The following is a 20,006-nucleotide window of genomic DNA, read 5'->3' as shown; positions in this document are numbered from 1 at the left end:
TATCGTAGCTGTGCTCTCATTCTTATTTTATCTCTTTTTTTGTGTGGGTCACTTTTCTTTTTGTTTATTTTGTTTGCAGAACAAAGAACTTTTTTTTCCCTAGGATATTGAATGAGATGTCACTTATAAAGCATCGTAACATTCCCACAAAATAAGCTATAACAGTACTGTGAATTTATTTTTTTTCCTAGTAATTGAATGACTCCATTACTGTACTCATACTCATTGAAAAAGTTTTTATTAATACAAATGTTCTTCTGAGTTCCACCTTTCAAAAACTGGTTAGGGTTCCAGAGGGAGGCAAACAATGTGGGGCATAAGAAAGCCTTGCTGGATAAGTATTCCTAAAACAGTCACGAGATATACTTAAGAATTGTTAGCAGCAATATCAGTCATGGAAAGAGAGAAGGTAACTCCCAGTGGAGCCGTTCCTGCTATTAATGGTTAATGTGGGATCAGATGAAGACTGAATCTCCAGATCCATATTTTCATTTGTGCCATTCTTTCTTTCCTCCAGGTCTCCACATACCATTTGCATAGCTTTGACACAGACTACTAAATCCAAGTGTTTAGCACATTGTTTTTCTATTCACTCCATACAGACTGAGGTGTTTCTGAGATTTTCTGATTTGTGAAACAACTGAAAGTTAATTTGTTCCCTTTGCACATTCTAAAATGCTCAGAAAATAAGTTGTGGCTGAAATGGTGTGGTATATAACACCAAGCAAGCCATTCTCGGAAGATCAAGTGTGAATAATGACAAACTTGCAGATGAACAGGCCCCAAAATGCAATTGCTGGCATTCCATGCATAGGCATAAATATGTATTACAATTAATATGTAGAAAACAGCAGATCCTCTCACTGTCAGTCATCTTGGGCTAGGGTTCTGTTATCTGACTCCACAGATGTGGGCATAACAGCGCTGCAGATTTGGGTAGCACCACTAGCAGATTCCTTAACAAAAGGGTTACAAACCACAAATATACCAGCTGTTGCTACATACATAGTGGATAAGGCTTTGGGGAAAACAACACGATTTCTGACATTCCTTTTATTACATTCTAGTGGGGTTTTTTTTGGTGGATTAGATTAAAAACAACAACAACAGCAACAACAACAACAACAAAAACCTAAAGTGCTGCTGTGTTTCTCCTATGCACATTCCAAATAAATTGTTTGATTGATGACTCAATCTAATACTAGACCTTTCCTCATGTTTGCTGTAAGCTTGTGTGTAACAGCTTCTGAATTTGTAATTTTGTAGGGCTTACCTGAGGGTAAATTTGCCGTAACACAAGGCCAAGTTGTTAGTCATGAGTTAGTTCAGGAGGAGCTTGGAGGAGTTGGTTGCAGAAACTGAGCCTATTTTTTCAAATATGTAGGTGCTTGGGGAACCTGTGGACCACTGCTGACATTTCTGAAAATAAAACAGGTAAAAATAAAAATAAAACAGGTAATTGAAGCTCAGCAGGCTAAATACATAAAATACTTTTACAAGAATTGGAGCTTAGGAACTATAGAGATTGTGTATAGGAACTAGCTATAAAATTATCTAGCCATTATTTGCAGTCTATGAGATATTCTTCTATTTCAATTATTTTTGGTCTTGAATTTTGAAATGCCCTGCAAACACTAAACTTTGCCTCAGTTTTATTTCCCTTGTTAAAGAAAGACAAAAAACAGTTTTTCTTTAACTGTGGAGATATGAATTACTATTTTTTTTTAAATAAGTATAAACTAACATCTGAGAGATTTATAAATCTGTCTCTGTATTGCTAGAAATTTCTTAGAATTTCCACTGCAACAAAGGTGTTTAATTCAGGAGCATTATATCTGCCATAGGCTGCTGTAAATTTCTGTAGTTGGTTTTCACCTCCACATTTTAATCTTTATTTATAGGAAGAAAAAAAAAAAGAGATTGTGAATTTATTTTCAATGAAATAAAAGGTTAATACATAATTAATTCCAGTGAGACCTGTATGGGAATGAATATTATTAGAATGTGGCATATTTATTTAAATTTCAAGAAGTGTGATAACTTGACACCTACTATTTCAAGAAGTAGTATTCTCTCCTTACCTATTTCCAATTTCTCATTAGACACTGGATCATGATCTCCTAGGCAATATTGTAATAGAATAAGGAGGGTGAAATTCTGGTCTTCCTATGGCTTTATGATACACTCTTTTGCTGTAAATATCAAAAGATCTTCAATGATTACTGAATTTGAATTCTCTTTGAAAGAGGACATTATCAGCAGAATATGTCAGATAGAATTTTAAATTCCCATTGTCTCTAATAAGCTAGGAGAAGTCAACAGCACCATGGATGCATTATTTGGAAGGAGTCAAGGAACAAAGCTAGCATCTTAATCTGTTATTATCTCATGAATGAACTTATTAGAACTGCATGATTTAAACAATCCATGCTATCTGAAAAGCTGATCCTAGCAAAATGTCAAGAATAGCACCCCACATTGCAGTCAGTAGCCTCTTCCAAAGAGCTGAAATGATCAGCATCAGCTCTATTTGTTTACTTATACTTTCCTTTCAAAGCATAGTCTGAAGAGAAGACACATCTTACCTTCTGTTCCAAAGCAGTCATTCAGAAAGTTCAACATCTCCCTTAGGTTTAGGCAGACACAAACCCAGGTTTTTATGCCTCAGGATGCCAGCTTTAATCACCATGCTGCTAGAAGGGCTAAAATAGGGCACTCTCCACATCTCATTTCTATTGTATGCAAAAGAAATAGATTATTTATTCAGCTAGAGGTGAAGGCTTCTGGTCTTACTGCTGTCTTTAGCTTTTCCCTATTACTTATCTATAATCTTTCTTGTGCAAAAGCTGTTGCATACTGCTTGGACATGTGTTTCTACATTTCTGCTCTGCTCCCTGTGAGGAGCTGTAGCTGAAATGAGGCTTCCCCTCAGCGTCCTCTGCTCTAGGCCAGACAAACCAAGGGACCTCAGCCACTCCTCCCACATCTTGCCCTCTAGACCCTTCTCCATCTTCTTAGCCCTCCTTTGGATGCTCTCTAATAGCTTTATGTACTTCTTATGTTGTGGTGCCCAAACTTGCTCACAGTGCTAAGGTGAGGCCACACAAGACAGAACAGGAGGCACTGAGCAGCTCATCTGTATTGTTTGGTGGCTGCTTATGGGAAAATTGTTTCAAATTGCTCTCAATCAACCATGCATTTCCACATGGGTGTGGTTTCCCTTTCTTAGCAATACTCTTTAATGAAGTGTAATGTTTGTCTGCTACAGAGTAGCAATGTCTTTGTCCCATGGCATTTTGCCTTCTGGGAATTGTTGGCTTTCATGAGTGACTTCTGCTGTGCTTTTTGAGGTCAGATATTGACTGTTGAGATAATGCATACAAATAAATAAATAGAAGAAAAACATCCAGTCTTCACAGAGGCAAGCAAGCTCAATTTCTTTTTTCCTTTTTTTATTTATACCTAATGTGTACGCAGGAGATTTAGGATGCAAACTATTCCCAGTGCTCAACCTGAGCAATGAGTGCCTTTGACAGACTTCTGGTAGGCTCCCAAAACCTCAGGATTCAAAAAAAATGCATTTTTCATGCAGACTCTGTAGCACTGACCTGCAGAGCAGTGAGACATCTTCCCTCTACTCCTCACATGAGATATTTCCTTTTAAAATCTTACTTTCAGGGTGAATGTGGTTCTGTTTCAAGCGATCAGGGAGAAATACTTTTTCAGTGCTCACCTCTGCCTGTGGACAGTTCTTATTCATGTTTGAGGAAAGGCTATTAACCACATGCAGAGGAAATTTTTCTCTGTAGATGCATTTCCCATGACTTTTACTGAAGTTCCACCACTGACAAGCAAATGAGAAGAGAGAGGAATGCTGGAAATGTAAAGGAGCATTATTGCATCCTGCTCTCCTCTAAATCCTAATGAGGAACAAAAAAATCTTTGTTACTGTAAGTCTGATATGCTGCTTTCCTCATTATTTGGGTAATATAAGCAATGCTTATATTAATGCTTAAGAAATTGCTGGTCATTAAACAATCCCCTGTAGAAGGCACAAAATCAACCTGAAAATAAATTGTTGCTGTTTAAAGAAATAATGAAATTCAGAACTTTTACACTGACTCTACTAAATTGCCTTTGAGTTTTCCATCTACTTTTTGCAAGCTTTTTTACCAACACATCATCTGGTGTTCTCTAACTTTTGGCTTTTTGACCATAGCCATCTTGTAACATTATTTCTGCGTGTAAATCACTGGCTCTGTCAAAATACCAGAAAACCAAGGTTTCTTTCCTGTTTTGAACTGGTAGGAAATTTTCAAGACAGTGTTTTGTGTTAGAAAAAAAAGGTTTGCAGAAATCTGTAGGTTCCAAGGAATACCTTTGTTTCCACAAAGGGTCCAAAGGATCCCTCCTGCCAGCCCCTTCCCTGCCTCCCTGCTTCCTGGCAGCTGGTGGGGTATGAGCTTTCCTGCTCTGCACTTTTGGAGGAACCAAGAAGTTCCTGCTGTGAAAAAGCTTTGATTGTTCCAAAGTGAACAAATGTGCCTTCTGGTTCTAGAAAGGAAATCAATGATGTTTTTGAAACAGTGTTTTGCTAGGAGCTCTAATCATAAATTATCTTATTTGCACTCATGTTTTCTCAGCAAATCTGGCTGTTGGCTGTTTTACGTAGTCCTCTGACCCCAGTTGCTCTTTTCCCTTATTTCTCACTTCTGGAAGGGAGTACAGCACACTAGGGTCCAACTCTTCCATCCACTCCACAGAAGTCTACTTTGTTCCACCCTGTCAAACTCATCTGCATCCCAGGTCTCCCCCTACACTTTTTTACTTCTGTTCTTCTCACTTACTCACCACCAGGTTCCTGCATTAATGCTGCTTCTCCCTGCCTAAGCTCTGGCAACAATCCCAGCTTTTGCATGTCTTTTGGCTGACTGTGACCCAACCATGATTTCAATCTCAGTCTCATTGTGTAAACTCAGTTTATAATCTTTTCTTGGTTTTCCTCTTCTCTATTTCCAGTCTCAAGTTTTCTGCCCAGACATCTTCAGCTCCTCTTCAGCTTCAGCCCACAAACCAAAATTGTTCCTCATCCTCCACTGATTCCAGCCATTCTCTCTGTTCACAAGCACAGCATTCACATTTAATGAACCTCATAACAAAGAATGTTTTGTTATTTGTATACACCATTTTGATTTCAGGCTTCTTACTATTTTACTAAATCAAATACAACACATCAGTGAATCGTGTCATCACTGAGACCACCAGTCACTCTGCACCCTTCATCCTTTCCACCCAGGTTGCTGGCAGTAATTATTAGCTTTTATTGGGTACAAAATAACCACCATAAGACATAGGGTAAGGCAATATCAGAGAACTGCTTATAGCAGCTGCTGCTACTGTAAAGCAGATAGTCTTGTTTTCACCCAGTTCTGTAGGCAGTGTGAATTTAGAATAAGACTATATGTGTATTTGGGCTGTGCCTTTACATAGAAGTCTGATCTTTGGGCTATAACAAATCTTTCTAACTACTTGCAGCTGTGCAACAGCAGGTGAGAGCAATGAAGCCAGCTATTTTAAAGGTGAGTAAAACACTATGAAGTTCTATTTGTTCTAAGAAAAGAATTCTAAGGGCGGTATGGAAAAATCCAAAGCTCTATTAATAGTAAAATTGACACGCTATATTCTAGATATAAATTGAAAGATAATATCACTGCAATATTGAAATTGCAGAAAGAAAGAAGTTAACAAAAATATGAAGAGGTAGGCAAACCAGTATGAATAATGTTTGTCTGTTTGTGCTTAACAGTACGGAAAGAAGTTTTTCATTACTTTTCATTTTTCTTATAGATGTTTATATTTACAATGTCTCTGAGAAGGGACTCTATTTTTCTCTTTTCTAGCAGGCTCTGATGGCTTTTTAACAGGGTGAACATCAGTCGTGAACGTTACAAAGAATGTATCAGAAGAAAATGTTTTGATAGTTTTCCATTTGACCGCTTTTACCTTTTACTTTGAAACTAAAAGAAAATTCTTCAGCTAACAATCGTGGCTGCTTTCATCATCCTATGGAAATGGATGTAATGCTACTAAGGTCTTCCCTTTATATACTTCAAGGCACCTTTTCAGGAAACGTGATTTGTTGATTAAAGTGTAAGAGACGTAGTGCTCCTTGGTGTAGACCCACCATGCATCCATAACTTTGCTTTTACAGGATGACTGAATGGTGTTGGCTTGCCAATTTGTTCTCACTGCAAACAGAATGAATTCTCTTAGCTACAATCCTTTGTCTTCCCTTGTGGCCTAATTTCTAGTATGTATTAAAAGAAGGATGTAGATATTTTTAAATGTACTTTGGGAAAAAAAAAAAGGTCTTAATTTCCTGAAAAATGTTTGTCAATGAAGTGCATAGTGAAGTACAAAAAGCAAAACAATAAGATTAGTCGGGGAAAATAATTTTTTTCCAGTTGATGTGAAAAAAAAAAAATCTGAAATACATCTAAGCTGATATTTGAAATGTAATTAATTCTTTTTTTTATCAAAGATGGTTTTCAGTCTCTCAGGGGTTAGAGTTTGAACTCTTCCATATGAATACAGAATAAATAGCAATTGCTTTTGTTCCTGTAGCTTGAGGGCGAGTAACATAAATGCAAAACTTGTATAGCATATATTTAGTTTTGTTTGAATTGACTTCTCTACAATTTTCTGTGTAACAGATTCCCATTTTTAATAACTTCCACCCTCCCTTCCCCCATTTGAAGGCTGTATTACTGTTCTGTTAATTTTGAATTCTATTTTTGTTTCAGAGACTGGGGGGGGAAAAAAAAAAAGCCTCCTGGAAGGAAGTGTTTTAAGCTTCTTAGGCTGTGTAAGTTTGAAATTCAAGTTTTCATTTTTCTGGTTGAATTTTCACACTGTTGAGATACCATAGATATTACTGGTCTGGGAGTAAAATATATTTAGGACAGCTGTAGATTCAAGCTAGATGAAGGCTCAAGAAGGGGAGCACATACCCCAGGATTTGTGATATTCTACTGGTGTGTTCTGTATGTGCTCTGAGGCACTGAGGTGCCTTAGTCACTCTGTGAAACAGAATTGAAGAGTAGGGTCTATGCGTGGTTTTCCCTGAGCTCTGTGGTTCAGGCATTTAAGTTTACTGCACTTCTGTATTTTACCCATGAAGTACAATTTAGAGCTACCATGTAATTTTTTCTAGATCATGAGATCCAGTAGATATGGCTAAACATGGGTCTGGGAGCGATTGTTGAAGAAATGGAGAATTTATACCTCCATTATTGTTAAAGAACAGCTTTTCTTTGAAGTAAATCTGATTAAAAGTTGACCCTTCTTGAAGATAAGACATGGTGTGGAGCAGAGGTGCTCAGTTCAGAGCTGAGCAGAAGTTTGTGAGAGAAAAAGAAGAGCTGGTCACATCAGCATGGAGGTTAGCCAAAAGTGGAGCAGTGCTGAAGAGAAGTGCTGAAAGCTTCAGACTATTCTAATATACACAGAAATACATCTTTCTGTAGGTGCTCATGGTAACATAAGAAAATATGCATCATGAAGAGGTTGGTTGCAAAAGAAATCTTTCCCTCTTAATGCAGTTTGTTCAGTAACATTAGGCTAGGGCTGGAGCGATTTAAATATATTTAAAAGTTTATTATACCTGGTCTTTCCTCTTTCTTTGTTATGTCAAAGAAAGAACCATTATTCAGGAAGATACAGAGCTTAACATTTAAACAGGATCAAATTCCAAATGCTGGGCCAGAGTGTATTTTCTGTCTCTTAGAATCGTTCTTCTTTCAACCCATTCTTAATGCATTTTCTTTTTTTCCGGCAGAAAATACATAAATCTCAAATCCCTGAGCAAAGTTGTTTGTTTTGTTTTGTTTTGTTTTGTTTTGTTTTGTTTTGTTTTGTTTTGTTTTGTTTTGTTTTGTTTTGTTTTTTAACACACTTGCAGATGTTTGCATAGAGTCTCATTATATTTAGGTGCACTATTTAGCTTGGAAGATTGAGGTTCCTTCCACCCATTGACAGGAAAAATCTGTTTTTTATGCTGCAAATATTTTCTATGTGTTCTGACTTGTCACTTGCAAAGGGATGGACTTTCTAGACCTGTTAGTGAGCATGAGGCAGATTAAATAAGATGTATATCTCACAGTTGACCCTTTTCATTATACATTAATATGTATGTGCTGCATAATGAATATATCACTTCATAAAAGATCCCAGGAATCACTGCGCTGTTTCTATAGGTGGGGTTTTAGAAAATATCTCCAACAAATATAGAAACACATTTTTAGCAGATTAAACACTTTAAATCTCGTAACATTTTCAATGAACTGATGAGCAGTTTATGGGAAATGTGAAAAGTTTTATGTGAAGTATGCCAATGGAAAAGTTTTCACCTATTATTCTTAGCTCCATAAATTCTCCTTTTTCTTCAAGGTGAAAAATGCAGTCAATTAATATGTTCAGATGTATGTATGCTCTTCAAGAAAAACTGAGATACACACTTGGTATAGGTATCAAGGCTCAATAAACCAGTATTTTTGATACTAATAAAAGATGATGGCATGCCAAGGCAGGTGAAAGTATTGACACATTAAAAGGAGCAAGCTCAGGGAGTTATATGCATTACTATAGTACAAATGAGCAAAAACCATGCAACAAAATATCTCCTGGCTTTGTTATGCAAATATATGTTCAATGCATATCAATACTATAAGTAAGTAATTACATCCTTAACTCCTTAAAAAAACCTCTCTTGCTGAGACTGTAGAGTGGCATGATGAATGTGATTGTATGAAATACCAATAAGTTCATACATCTTAAAATGATAATGCAGAATTACATGAATAATTTACTGTCCTTTAATTAAAAAAATAATAATAATTTGGATCAGAGGAGTTTTCCAGAGATGGATAGCACGACATCTTACAGATGTGAAGAGCTTTGTTTGTGTGGAAAGATTAAAGGTCAAGTGACAGAAGGTTGTGTTTCATGTTACCAGGGGAGTGCTTGTGTTATCATCCTGGGCACCTCATGGTGCCTGGTTTCTCTACTCTGGATTCAGGGATTTGAACACAATTCCCTTTCTGGCTGATGGCAACAGAGGCCATTGCCTTCAGAATGATGCTTGCCTGTCCCTGAGGAGAGCTTATAACATGAGGGAAATCAACTTTTTTACATGGGAAGATAGTGATAAGGGGGAATGGCTTAAAACTAAAAGGGGAGGAGGTTTAGATTAGGTGTTAAGGAAGAAGTTCTTTACTCGGAGTGCGGTGAGGCACTGCCACAGGCTGTCCAGAGAGGTTGTGGATGTTCTCTCCTTGGAAGCATTCAAGGCTGGCTTGGATTGGGCCCTGAGCAGCCTTGTTTGGTGGGGGCATCCCTGTCTGTGACAGGGGATTGGAACTGGGGATGGGCTTTAAGATCCCTTCCAATCTAAGCCGTTCTGTATAAGTTAGTAATGTAGTAAGGTGAACACACAATCAGTTATGGATGTTCAGGGCATTTGTGTGTCCTTACTGAGTACCTTTGTATTTCTTACTTGCAAGAAGACTAGTTTGCTAATTCAAAAGGCTGTGTTGATGAGATGGTGAAAACATATTTCAGGAATCTCTTCAAAATAAATGTTCCATTGCAGGTTGTCTTGCTCTATTTAGTGTTCATTTTTATTTTTATTTTTTAATTAGGTCTTCAATATTAATGTGCATCTATCTGAAAAATGGAAAATAAAGCCCTGTACTGAAGTCAGAAGAATGAGAAAAACCTCTGAATCACTCTTACCAGTGTACTCTGTGGGCTTGCAACAGGCTATCAGTATTTCCACGGACTTTAATTCCAGGAGCTTTTGACTCATCTTTACAGTAACAGTGTAAGTCTGTTACAATCTGTCTTTAGTCTGACTGGTACTGGGGTGGGAGAAAAAGGTGGTGTATATATATATCTTGGAGCACTGTTGGGCAGGACTGTGAGAGGACTATGCTTGATCTGTCAGTTAGAATGGTGCTCAGCAGTGACTGATTTTTGTGCTACAGTGTTTGCATGTGGATGTCACCAAAGGAACACCTGTGGAGTGAATACCCTGCCAGAACCTAGGAAAGGCAGGGTTTGTAGACCTTTAAGAATTTGCAAGCTCTTCCACCAAAAATGCTCAGAAGGGGAAAGGGTGAGTATGTGAGGGGCAGGATGATGGCATGTTGACCTCAATGCCTCAGCTGACATGGAGAATGAATTTAGGTAACAGTGGTCCTGCCTGAGAATGCTCTTTCAGAAGTCTCATCCAGGCATATGGTGGGGGAAGCTGTTAGGTCCAGCCTGCCAGGAAGAGTAGAGTGCTGGGGAAGTCTGGACATTGGCAGCTGCTGTCAGAAGAGAGGAAGGAGCCAAGTGAGTTGCACTGAGCTAGGAAAATGTAGAGGAAGATGACAAGTAAAAGAAGCAAGGCATGACAGTACAGAAGGCAGGGCTTGCTTAGTCCTGATGGTGATAGCATCTGGTATCCTGCAGACAGGCTTGCTTTCCTCCTTATACCACATTTTCTTCTATATTCCTCCTTCCACCACATCTGCTGCTGAGTTTTTGTTAGGGAGCATCTTTGGGCTGCGAAGGAAGATTAAATCTCAGTGAATGACCTCTGATATGGAGCACATTCCTGCTGAAGTTCAATGTCTGTACTACATGCCTGTATGTATGCTGTGCTGCATCTCACCTGGAATAACCCATCTCTGAGGGGTTAGGTCTCAGTCTCTTCACATAGTACTTCAGTTCACGTCTTTGCAGATTGCTTTAGTTTGATTCTGCAGTTGCACAGATTTTGGACAGTAGAGTAAGCCTTCTGGGCTACAAGTTCAGGGAAAAGCAGAAAAAAAGCACATTTTCTGTGCACTGAAACCAATCTTTTGTTCTCATGTTGGCCTAAGCTGGGCAGAAGACTAATGACAGCTCTGCCAGTGTCACTGCCACTGACTGCCTCTTCTCTGCTCCCTCAGCCCTATCCATTCTCTCCAAGATTAGTTCAGCTTTCAAATTAAATGGAAAACTTATGGCCTTAAAGGATATTGTGCATATAATTTAATGGAGGAGAAAAATCCATAAATCTGCATTACAGGGCTGCTCATTACATTTAATAGGCTGATTTTACTGTTACCTCCTTCCCTGAGCAATGATTTCTCCAGTTTATCTCTGTCTTCAAGTTATATCTTATAAATCCAATTCAAAATTTAAATTCCTTGCAGTAGTGTCTGACCCACCTTAATGTATGTATATGGCATTCATCGTGATAGGGCTCAAGACTTAAATTGTTTCCTCGTTAGTAATTATCCAGAAATTGCTTCAGTATCTTAGCTCCTTGACTGCACAATGCTATCCTTGCTATGGAATTGCATAGCAAAGTTATAACTACTAATTAAATTATATAGTGCTCTTCCAAAAGGGATTTTTCAAGTACAGAATAATCACTGTGGGAAAATTTTCAGAAAGAAATATAACACATATCAAATCAGTGGAAAAAGTAAGATGGAAAACATTCTCTAGTGCTCAAGTTCCAAAATATTTTTGCCTGTGGAAGTGTCTATGAATTAGTGTCTATTCAGGTAATTGGTTTCAGAGAATACTGATTTCTACCTAATTCTATAATAATGGGCATAAACTTTGGGAGGACTTTTATTTTAGGATTCATTTTAGTCCTCTTTCTTTTAATGAGAATTGAATGCTGCAGAATTTTGATATCCTTGCTTTGCTGTTTATAATTGACTTAAAAAAAAAAAAAATCCCTGAGATTGAACAACAATTTTTCTGTCCTACCTTATGATTTTGAGTGCCTGGGAAGACTCAAGAGTTTGGCTATTTTTGTTAGAAATTATTCCGATTGATAAGATACATTCATCCTTCCCAATTAAAAAGAAAAAAGTTTGTATATCTGAGCCAAGTTCATTGATGTATAGAGCACAGATAATATCAGTCATTATTATAGTCCTGATTGTAGTGTGTGTTTTCTCACAAACATGATTATAGCAAGCTAATTTCCATTGCTAAATGAATGCTAAAAATATCAAAACGTTTCTCCCTGCTGGCCAGAGAGCAGTTGATCCAGTCATTAAAATACAGAAGTAAGTACTCTGGAGGAAGCTGAGATGATTAAGCACAATGTGAGTAAGAAAATAGTTTTTTATCTAAGAATGTGCTCTTCAGAGGAGCTGCGAAGCTCTGATTTAAAAATCACACTGGACTTGCATGGAGGCCACCAGAAGGATCTGAACAAGCTTTTACACTATTCCGAATTTACTTCAGAGCCTGTTGGCAGTGTGTGCTGAGGGACTGAGCTGCAATGGCTGCGTAGGAAATAATGTCTGTTTTTGGAGCTTTTGGCTCCAGAAGCTGCCACGAGCTCTTTTTCTTTTTGCTACGCAAGAAGCCAGAGTCTGAGCAGCCCAGCGCTGTAAGCAGGTGGAGCCTTGCCTTCTCGTGGTCAGGAGCCTGTTGAGCTATGGGTGAAGCCAGACATACAAATAATGGTGATTTTGTGAAGGGCAGTGATTTGTTCCAGATCTGCTCTCAAGGCAGATATTAGCACAAGAGGTTCAAGAGCATACCTTGCTTTTTTGTTGTTTGTTTGTTTGCTTTCTACTTGAAGGCACTTGGAATATCTGTTTTCCAGCACCCACCACAGCTGTAAATGAACATCTCCAAAACCTTCAAGCTTTTCCTGTGCTGCTAAGTACTTTTCCATATGCAAGTGTTGGTGTAGCTACCCAACTGGGAAACAGAACAATTCTCTGGGTCCCATTCAGCTGGTCACTTTGCATCCCAATGTACCAGTATTTAGGTTTAGCTTAAGCTGCAAGAAATCTGTTTTGAATTGTGATTATCTATTCCTGCAAGCAGAAAATATCTAAATTGATGGGATGGATGGATGGATTGCTGGATAGTATTTCCTCCACTAAGTACCTTCATGTCAATAGTGTACCAAGATCTATTACCATCCTTCCCATCTCCAAAAATCTACATTAAAAACTTTTGGATATATTTCGTTAATCATTTTGTCAAGACTAGAGATGAAAAGAGCTATTTGTATTTATGGTGGTTGGTAATTAAACATTTACTGTGCTGTGCCAATATTTAATTCACAGTGTAGAAGGAGCAAACTGAACAGAAGGTAAATCTGGCAGAGTTTATGGTAGAAAGATGCTGTGGGAATGTGTGTGTGTGAGCGGAACTGTAACACTGCAGAGCAAGTGGCATTGCAATAAAATGTTGTAGCAGCAAATTGCTTTTCCAGTTGTGTTAGACTCCTCTCTCTCTTCCCTGGAAGAGAAATAAGAAAAAAAGATTTTACCCTTGAAATGATGACAAGAAACAAAAAGAGACTTTGGGAGTTAGAATCACTGGCTGTTTTTGCAAAGCAATAAAGCCATAGAGAACAAATGAGTCCCAAGGAGTTTCTTTTGATTTCATGCCTATATATTCTACACTTTGTTTTTCCCTTCTGTCTCACGAAGTATTTTGTAGAAACCTTCCCCATTTATTTGGGTTGCATTGTTTTCATTTCTGCAGGAAAAGCAAGGAGCACTCATTGCAAGTGACTGTTTTGGTATAAAATATAATACTACTTTTCCATGCAAGGATGGAAACTGTTTAAATGGCGTATTCTTACTGCTGCTGAAATGACCACGATCGTTCCTTTTTTCTCATAACAATGAGACTGCATCTCCACAAAATGCCTATGCCATAACAAACGTGATTCATCTGTCAATGACTGTGTATGCTGACTTTATACACCATGGAGGCAGAACTACAGGGACATCCATCTGCTGAAGGAGAAAATCAAGACTGACCAAAGGCACTGCATCCTACAAGCATCTTTTTTTATTCTTATTCTTATTTTTTGAGCCTACATCTGGCTAACTGAGCTGCAGGCATGTGCATTTTTGTTCAAGTCTGAAGTTCAAGGAGACAAATTCCATCCCAGAGCTTCTCAGGATTATTCCCAAGCTGCGTGACTTTCCTTCTAGTCATTGTTTGATTCCCACAAAGCTAAGAACAAGCTCACTTCTGCACCATTATCGGTGCTTCCCAGGGTAGGACAGTTCTTTATAGTGTTAGAATGGAAAGATGAAAAGTGCATTGGGTCACCACAGTGTAGCCAAGAGTATTTGTTGACCTGCACAGTAAGCAGATGAAGACAGTTATATGCAATGTAAGGTTCAGCTTGCAGTCAGGGGAAGTGTCATGGACTCTGGATGCACCTGAGCATCAGTGCCATGAGTTTTTTTAAAGTAGCAAAGTTGCTTGAGAAATGACTGTGTGGTGACAACTGTGAAATTAAAGCGTTTGTGTGGGATTGCATTCGTGCATAACACTCTACAAACACATTCAAGGAGATGCCATCTATCAAATAACCAGGCTCATCTCAAAAACAGCTTAGTGAAGCATTGGCAAAAGTCCCCTGCAGCCAGCCAGATCAAACTGCAAATGTTCAAAAGACTCCTGCTGCTAATTGAATTCTACTTGCAGGAAAAATCCTCGGATTTTAGTGTGTCATTGATGAAACTTGTAATTTAAAGGCTGTGGATCAGGACTTGTTCAATAGACAGACTGCATAGTGGCTGGGTGTCCGTTAGCAAGCACTGCAGCCCAACACAAGGAGCTCCACAATGCAGATGGAGGCTGACATCCTCATGAGTTACATCTCAGGAACATTTCGTGCTTCATATATTACTGACCTTACCTCCTAAAGCTTCGTGGCTTTAATCTGTAATATCTGTTACAGCATGGATCCCACAAATGAGAAGTGCCATTAATTTGTTTAGGATTGCTCTCATAAAATCTTTCATTTCTTTCTAGGATTGAGATCAAAGATCGTAATACATTTTAAATAAAACAGAGAAATAGGTTTTTCCAGATGTTATATAAAATGCTACTCTGGAACTTCCAATGTGAAATAAATATTAATAATAATAATAAAGGATCGTTATAAGGAGTTATGATCATGAAACAGTTTATTCTGGGCAATGAAAGCTACTCTCTTTAAGACCAAAGCATCTCTACCCCTTTGTTTGATCCTATGATTTCAGTCTGTGCCAAAATTAAGCAAGTAAATCCACACTATGCTTATAACTGATGTAAAGTCTTTGCCTTACTGCTTTAGTAAACTTCTCTGTTGTGGACAGGAACACCATATCATTTCATGGAGCAATAAAAAATCTGTATTTTATGAAAAAATTTTGACAAAAAATTACATATAATGTGAAACAAAATTTTAAAATCTATTTGATTACAAAGAACTTTGTTTTCTAAAAGATAAAATGGAAACAATACAGTAAAAATAGGTTATTACAAATAAAATGCCTATCACTTCCAAAGGCTTAAATTATGTCTTAAAAAATTTGAAATGAAATTTGTTTACATAACTCTTAAAAAGAAAAGCACAGTTGGACAGAACGAGCATGCATTTATTATCAAAATGTGGATGTACAAGTTGTAAAATACCATAAATGTATTAAATATATGAGATTGTGGATGCTATTCTTTTTTTTTTTAAATTAAAAAAAAGAGACTTCGTCTAATCAATACTAAAGGATAATGTATGTTTCTTTCTATTCAAGACAGTTCTGGTCCAGAATAGATCCATGGAAACAGATTTCTTCACATTTATAACATTTAACTGTGGATCTGAGCAAATTCTTCATGTTTTTAGCTCTCCTTCCTAAGCTGCTTTTCAGCTCAGGCTCAGTCAGTCTATAAAGATCTGTCTTTGTCATATTTATGAAACACTGCTGATGTGTCTGATCCTGCATCCACAAGAGTCACTAGCAACAATTTGATTTGGCCTGGGTCACATCTCTCACTACACAGCAGAATGCATGAAGTTAAAGAACAAAATGAAGACATTCACGGTGCAACATTGCCAATGGCCTTCAGGTAGTTAAATGAAATTATTCAGTGTTTATCCTATTTGACACTACAATCATGTATTTACATCATGTACATCTGTTATAAACTCAACAGCAGATGTTTGGAAACAGCTGTGTCTAGCAGCTCCATGAAATTCAATATTGGATCATTTTAATTAATGGAGACAGAGAGGATAGCGTAAAGTCTTCAAGATAAAGCTGGCCCCAGTGCAACTTGTCTCTTGCAAACGGCCAGAAACATGGCAATATTTGAGAGGCTGCCTAGTGAGTTGTTTCAAGTTTTCTTCCAGGATTTTGAAAAGGAAAGTCAAACTTATAAAACTGCATTTTGTTCTTGATGGTTGCTTTTTTCCAGTGGCAGAGTCAGAAGAACAGTCTTAGATGGAAGTTCTCAGCCATTTTCTCTGTGGACTTGCCCTCAGCTGGGGATCCTGCAGGAGGACTGATTGCTTGGGATCCAAGGGGTGAGTATGAAGGCATGTGGGAGACGATTCTTCCTCACCCCCAGGTGAAAGCCTGTGTGGAGCTGTAGCTCACTAGCTGCTGCAGCCTCTTGTACAGCCATGTCCAAGCAAGTTGTTGTTACGTCCATCTTGAAGCTTCCCATGACTCTGCAAGGATGCTCTGCTGTCTGTGCTGGAAGTCTGCCCACTTTGGTCCTGCTGCCTTCTTAGTCTGCCAAAAGTTACAAACATCAACAGATTTACAGCTCTGACCTGCAGGTAACTGAATCAGCATAACTGTTGCTGTCTGTCCTATGGATAACCACATATACCTGTGTATAAAATAGATTTCCACAGCATTCAATCTCTACTAACTTTCCTAGCTTTTATTGTATTAAATGCCTTTGAATTCCTTCTCTCTTCCTATGTACAGTCAGGTCTTGGTTAAATCCTGCTCCTATCAAAGCAAATAACTAGCAGAGGATTGTGCTTTCTCTGGTCACCTCTATCTAGATGTAGCATGACAAAGTCTTTACCAGCACAAGAAAACGTGTCCAGTGAATACATATTCATGTGTGGCCTCATAGGTGGTTTCATGGAACAACAAAAATCCTGCATTATATAATCTCCTCTAAGCACCGTTTTCTAGAGAACAGCTGCAGACCTGGTGGCACCAGCAATCCTCACCAATAATTTATCATCGAACTCAATACTTCTGTTCAACACTGGTATCAACTTCTCTGATTTTCCAGTGACTCTTTTGATACTTAATGTAGTTTTCCAAATACAAAGACATAAGTACTTCTGTAAAGAGGTGGAAGATTCACGGGGAAGCTGTTGTAGAAATCAATTTTTGAAAATACAAACTATTGTTTTGGGTTGTTGTTTGTTGTTGTTTTTTTTTTTAGGGGGGGGAATTCTTTTCTGATTATTCTTTAAAAATGATGAACAGCTGGTCATGTATTCCCAAAAAAAGGCACTAGGAACTGTGACTGGAGATGCCATGGGAGAAACACTTTGTAACAGAGACCATAAGTGATGCCATATACTCCAGAAATACCTTTGCAAATAACACTGAATACATAGAAATTATTTAATAAAAAACATGTAAAAGTGTAATGTAAATTGTGAGTTTAAAAAGAGTAAAATAAAAATATAGAGACATCAACTGACAACTCAGAACAGAATGTAAAAGAGCATGAAAATTCTGCCTTAGCTAAATGGATGTCTAAGGAAGAATATTTAATTTTAATGAAAACACTTTCCAAATAGATAAAGATTAAAAGAGCACAAACACTGGCACATTAAATAAAAAAATATAAGTCAGACTAAATAATAAAAATGAACTCAGCCTACAGAGGGGAGGGGAATCAACTCTTTGAAAGGGTTGATAATTGCAGGATGAGGGGAAATGGTTTTAACTTCAGGGAGAGGAGATTTAGGTTGGACGTCAGGGGGAAGTTCTTTACAGAGAGAGCAGTGAGGTTCTGGAACAGGCTCCCCAAAGAGGTTGTGGATGCCCCATCCCTGGAGGTGTTCAAGGCCAGCTTGGAAGGGGCCCTGGGCAGCCTGGTTTAGTATTGAATGGGGAGGTTGGTGGCCCTGCCTGTGGCAGGGGGGTTGGAGATTCGTGATCCTTGAGGTCCCTTCTAACCCTGGCCCTTCTGTGATTCTGTGAACTTTCAAATGAACTTCAACAAATCATCAAGAAAGGATTTTCACCCAAGTGTCCTAGGAAAATTGAAATATATAGCTCCTGTACAGCAGTGGAGTATGTAACTTACTGTTGAAACTATCTTGGCAACAAAGGATGGAACATAACGAATGTGATGGCATGGTTTTTATTTTACTTTACAGTGGCTTCAAAGGAGATCTGGAGAACTACCAAGAAAGTAATTGAAAGTAATTGAATCAGACAAAGACTTGAACCACTTCAGGGTTTGAGATACTGGCTCTTTCAAGACCAAGGTATTTGTAGACATCAAAACAAATGGCCACAGTGCTTAGAAAATCTTGTTGAAAATCGTGGGTTACAGACCTGTGCTAATTAGCGGGATGATGCAATTTTTGGAGACCGAGGCATCGTTGCATTGGTCTCTGACATGTAAATGTTTTCCCCTGATTTTTTCTTTAATATTTATTTTGTCTGTAAAAATCTGAAAAAGCAAGCATTCGCCGTACCCTTACAATTAATGGGAAAAAGAAGAAGCCTCTCGGTAACAGCAGAAAGCAGAAAAACTTGTCTTTTTTAATGAAAACCACTCAAACTGGCATAAAGGTAGCATTTAAAGGTTCGAAAGACACCAGTGGCTAGCCTCAAACTTCCCAATTTGGTTTCTATTTTTTGATTTATTTCCATTTATTGTCTTTTATTCTGTCCCTACTCCCAAGGGCTCTATTAAAGCATATTTAGATTATAGAGTTTGGAAGTGGTAAAGAGTACATTGTTTTAGCAGTGTTTCATTGTGTTCTCTTAACAGAATTTTTCTGTGTCTGTATCTAGATTCACTACCCACATATACAAACTATCAATGTAAGCAACAGGTTATTAATCTAATGATGCAAACAAAATTTAACTCTTATTTAATATTTAATAAATTATATATCCCTTTATTGAGTGTTTAAAATATAATATTTTATTGTAAGGAGTTATTATGGGTAACAACTACCTGCCAGTATGTCCTGGGGATGTAAAAATATATCAAGATTAGGGAGGTATTGATTCTGTTTATACCTCTGGTCATCCTCTGGGCAAATTGCAGACATTTTCTGTCCCTCAACCGCTCTCCCTGCAAGTGAAGAAAGTGTAAAGGGGTGAAGTGGAGCTGAAGTGGAAAAGTGTTTGTCCAGAAATATCATATGGATTGGAGCTAGTCATAATTCTGGGTCCGGCAACTGGTGGCTAAGAATTAGCAAAAAAAGAACATGTATAAAAATACAAAGTCAAGGAGGGGAGATTGATTAATTACTGGTATGGAAGATATGAAAAAGGAAATGGAGACTTCTAAAACTAAGGCAAGCACCTGATGAAACCTGGTAGCAAACTTGGGAACCACCAAGTAGCAGATTAAGGCTCCGCTCTATATACCAGCTGAAGAAAATTATTGAAATTTTGTCTTTGGGCTGTCTAATGCAATATGTTCAATGTAAAAGGGAGAAAAGTTATAGATTCAATGGTCATGATTTCAGATTTGTAAGAGACTAAGAAACAGGAAACTCTCTGAACAAAAATATTTAGCTGGTCTTGGAGACATTACTGGGGGTGTTTTCTCTTCCCCAAAACACTGAAATTTGAGAAAAATAAATAAAATAAGGCAATAATTCTGTACTTCAATATAGCTCCAAAGTGCAGAGAGGCTCGGGTCAAGACCTAAACAAATCTCACCACTGCAGCAGTGTGTGAACAAGTAATCTCTTCAATTAAATGTTGGGCAATTTCAGAAGTGAACCTCACCCTTTTCTCATGCATTCTTGATCACTTGATGCCAGAGCTGGACCACTTTTCCAGCAGATATTGTCAGCTTTACAAAAACACGAGTAGGTCAACACAGTCCCTGTGATCCTGGCAAAATAAATGCACTCTGGGCCAGTCTGTTTAAAAAATGGCACTAGTGCAATAAATCATTTGTCAGAAACTGTTTTC

General features: G+C 37.9%; 1 protein-coding gene and 1 long non-coding RNA gene across 3 annotated transcripts in view; one reads left to right on the top strand and one right to left on the bottom strand.

Moving 5' to 3' along the window:
• Window positions 1–5,623: 5,623 nt before the first annotated feature.
• LOC125692529 (uncharacterized) lies at window positions 5,624–16,441 on the top strand. The gene is made up of 4 exons (XR_007376736.1): window positions 5,624–5,760; window positions 6,804–6,865; window positions 9,699–9,880; window positions 13,561–16,441. It is a non-coding gene; the product is annotated as an uncharacterized LOC125692529 (long non-coding RNA).
• A 15-nt stretch (window positions 16,442–16,456) lies between these two features.
• The window catches only part of STK32B (serine/threonine kinase 32B), a 152,101-nt gene continuing 148,551 nt past the window's right edge, over window positions 16,457–20,006 (bottom strand). The window contains exon 12 of one of the 2 annotated variants that reach the window (XM_048943147.1): window positions 16,457–16,595. In XM_048943147.1, coding sequence (XP_048799104.1) covers window positions 16,457–16,595 — 139 coding nt within the window. The remainder of the gene's footprint in view (window positions 16,596–20,006) is intronic. The other variant, XM_048943149.1, reaches the window with a different exon arrangement.

The sequence above is a fragment of the Lagopus muta genome, chromosome 4 (genome assembly GCF_023343835.1).
Source record: "Lagopus muta isolate bLagMut1 chromosome 4, bLagMut1 primary, whole genome shotgun sequence".
NCBI classification, from domain to species: domain Eukaryota; kingdom Metazoa; phylum Chordata; class Aves; order Galliformes; family Phasianidae; genus Lagopus; species Lagopus muta.
This window is presented reverse-complemented; position numbering and strand designations above follow the sequence as displayed.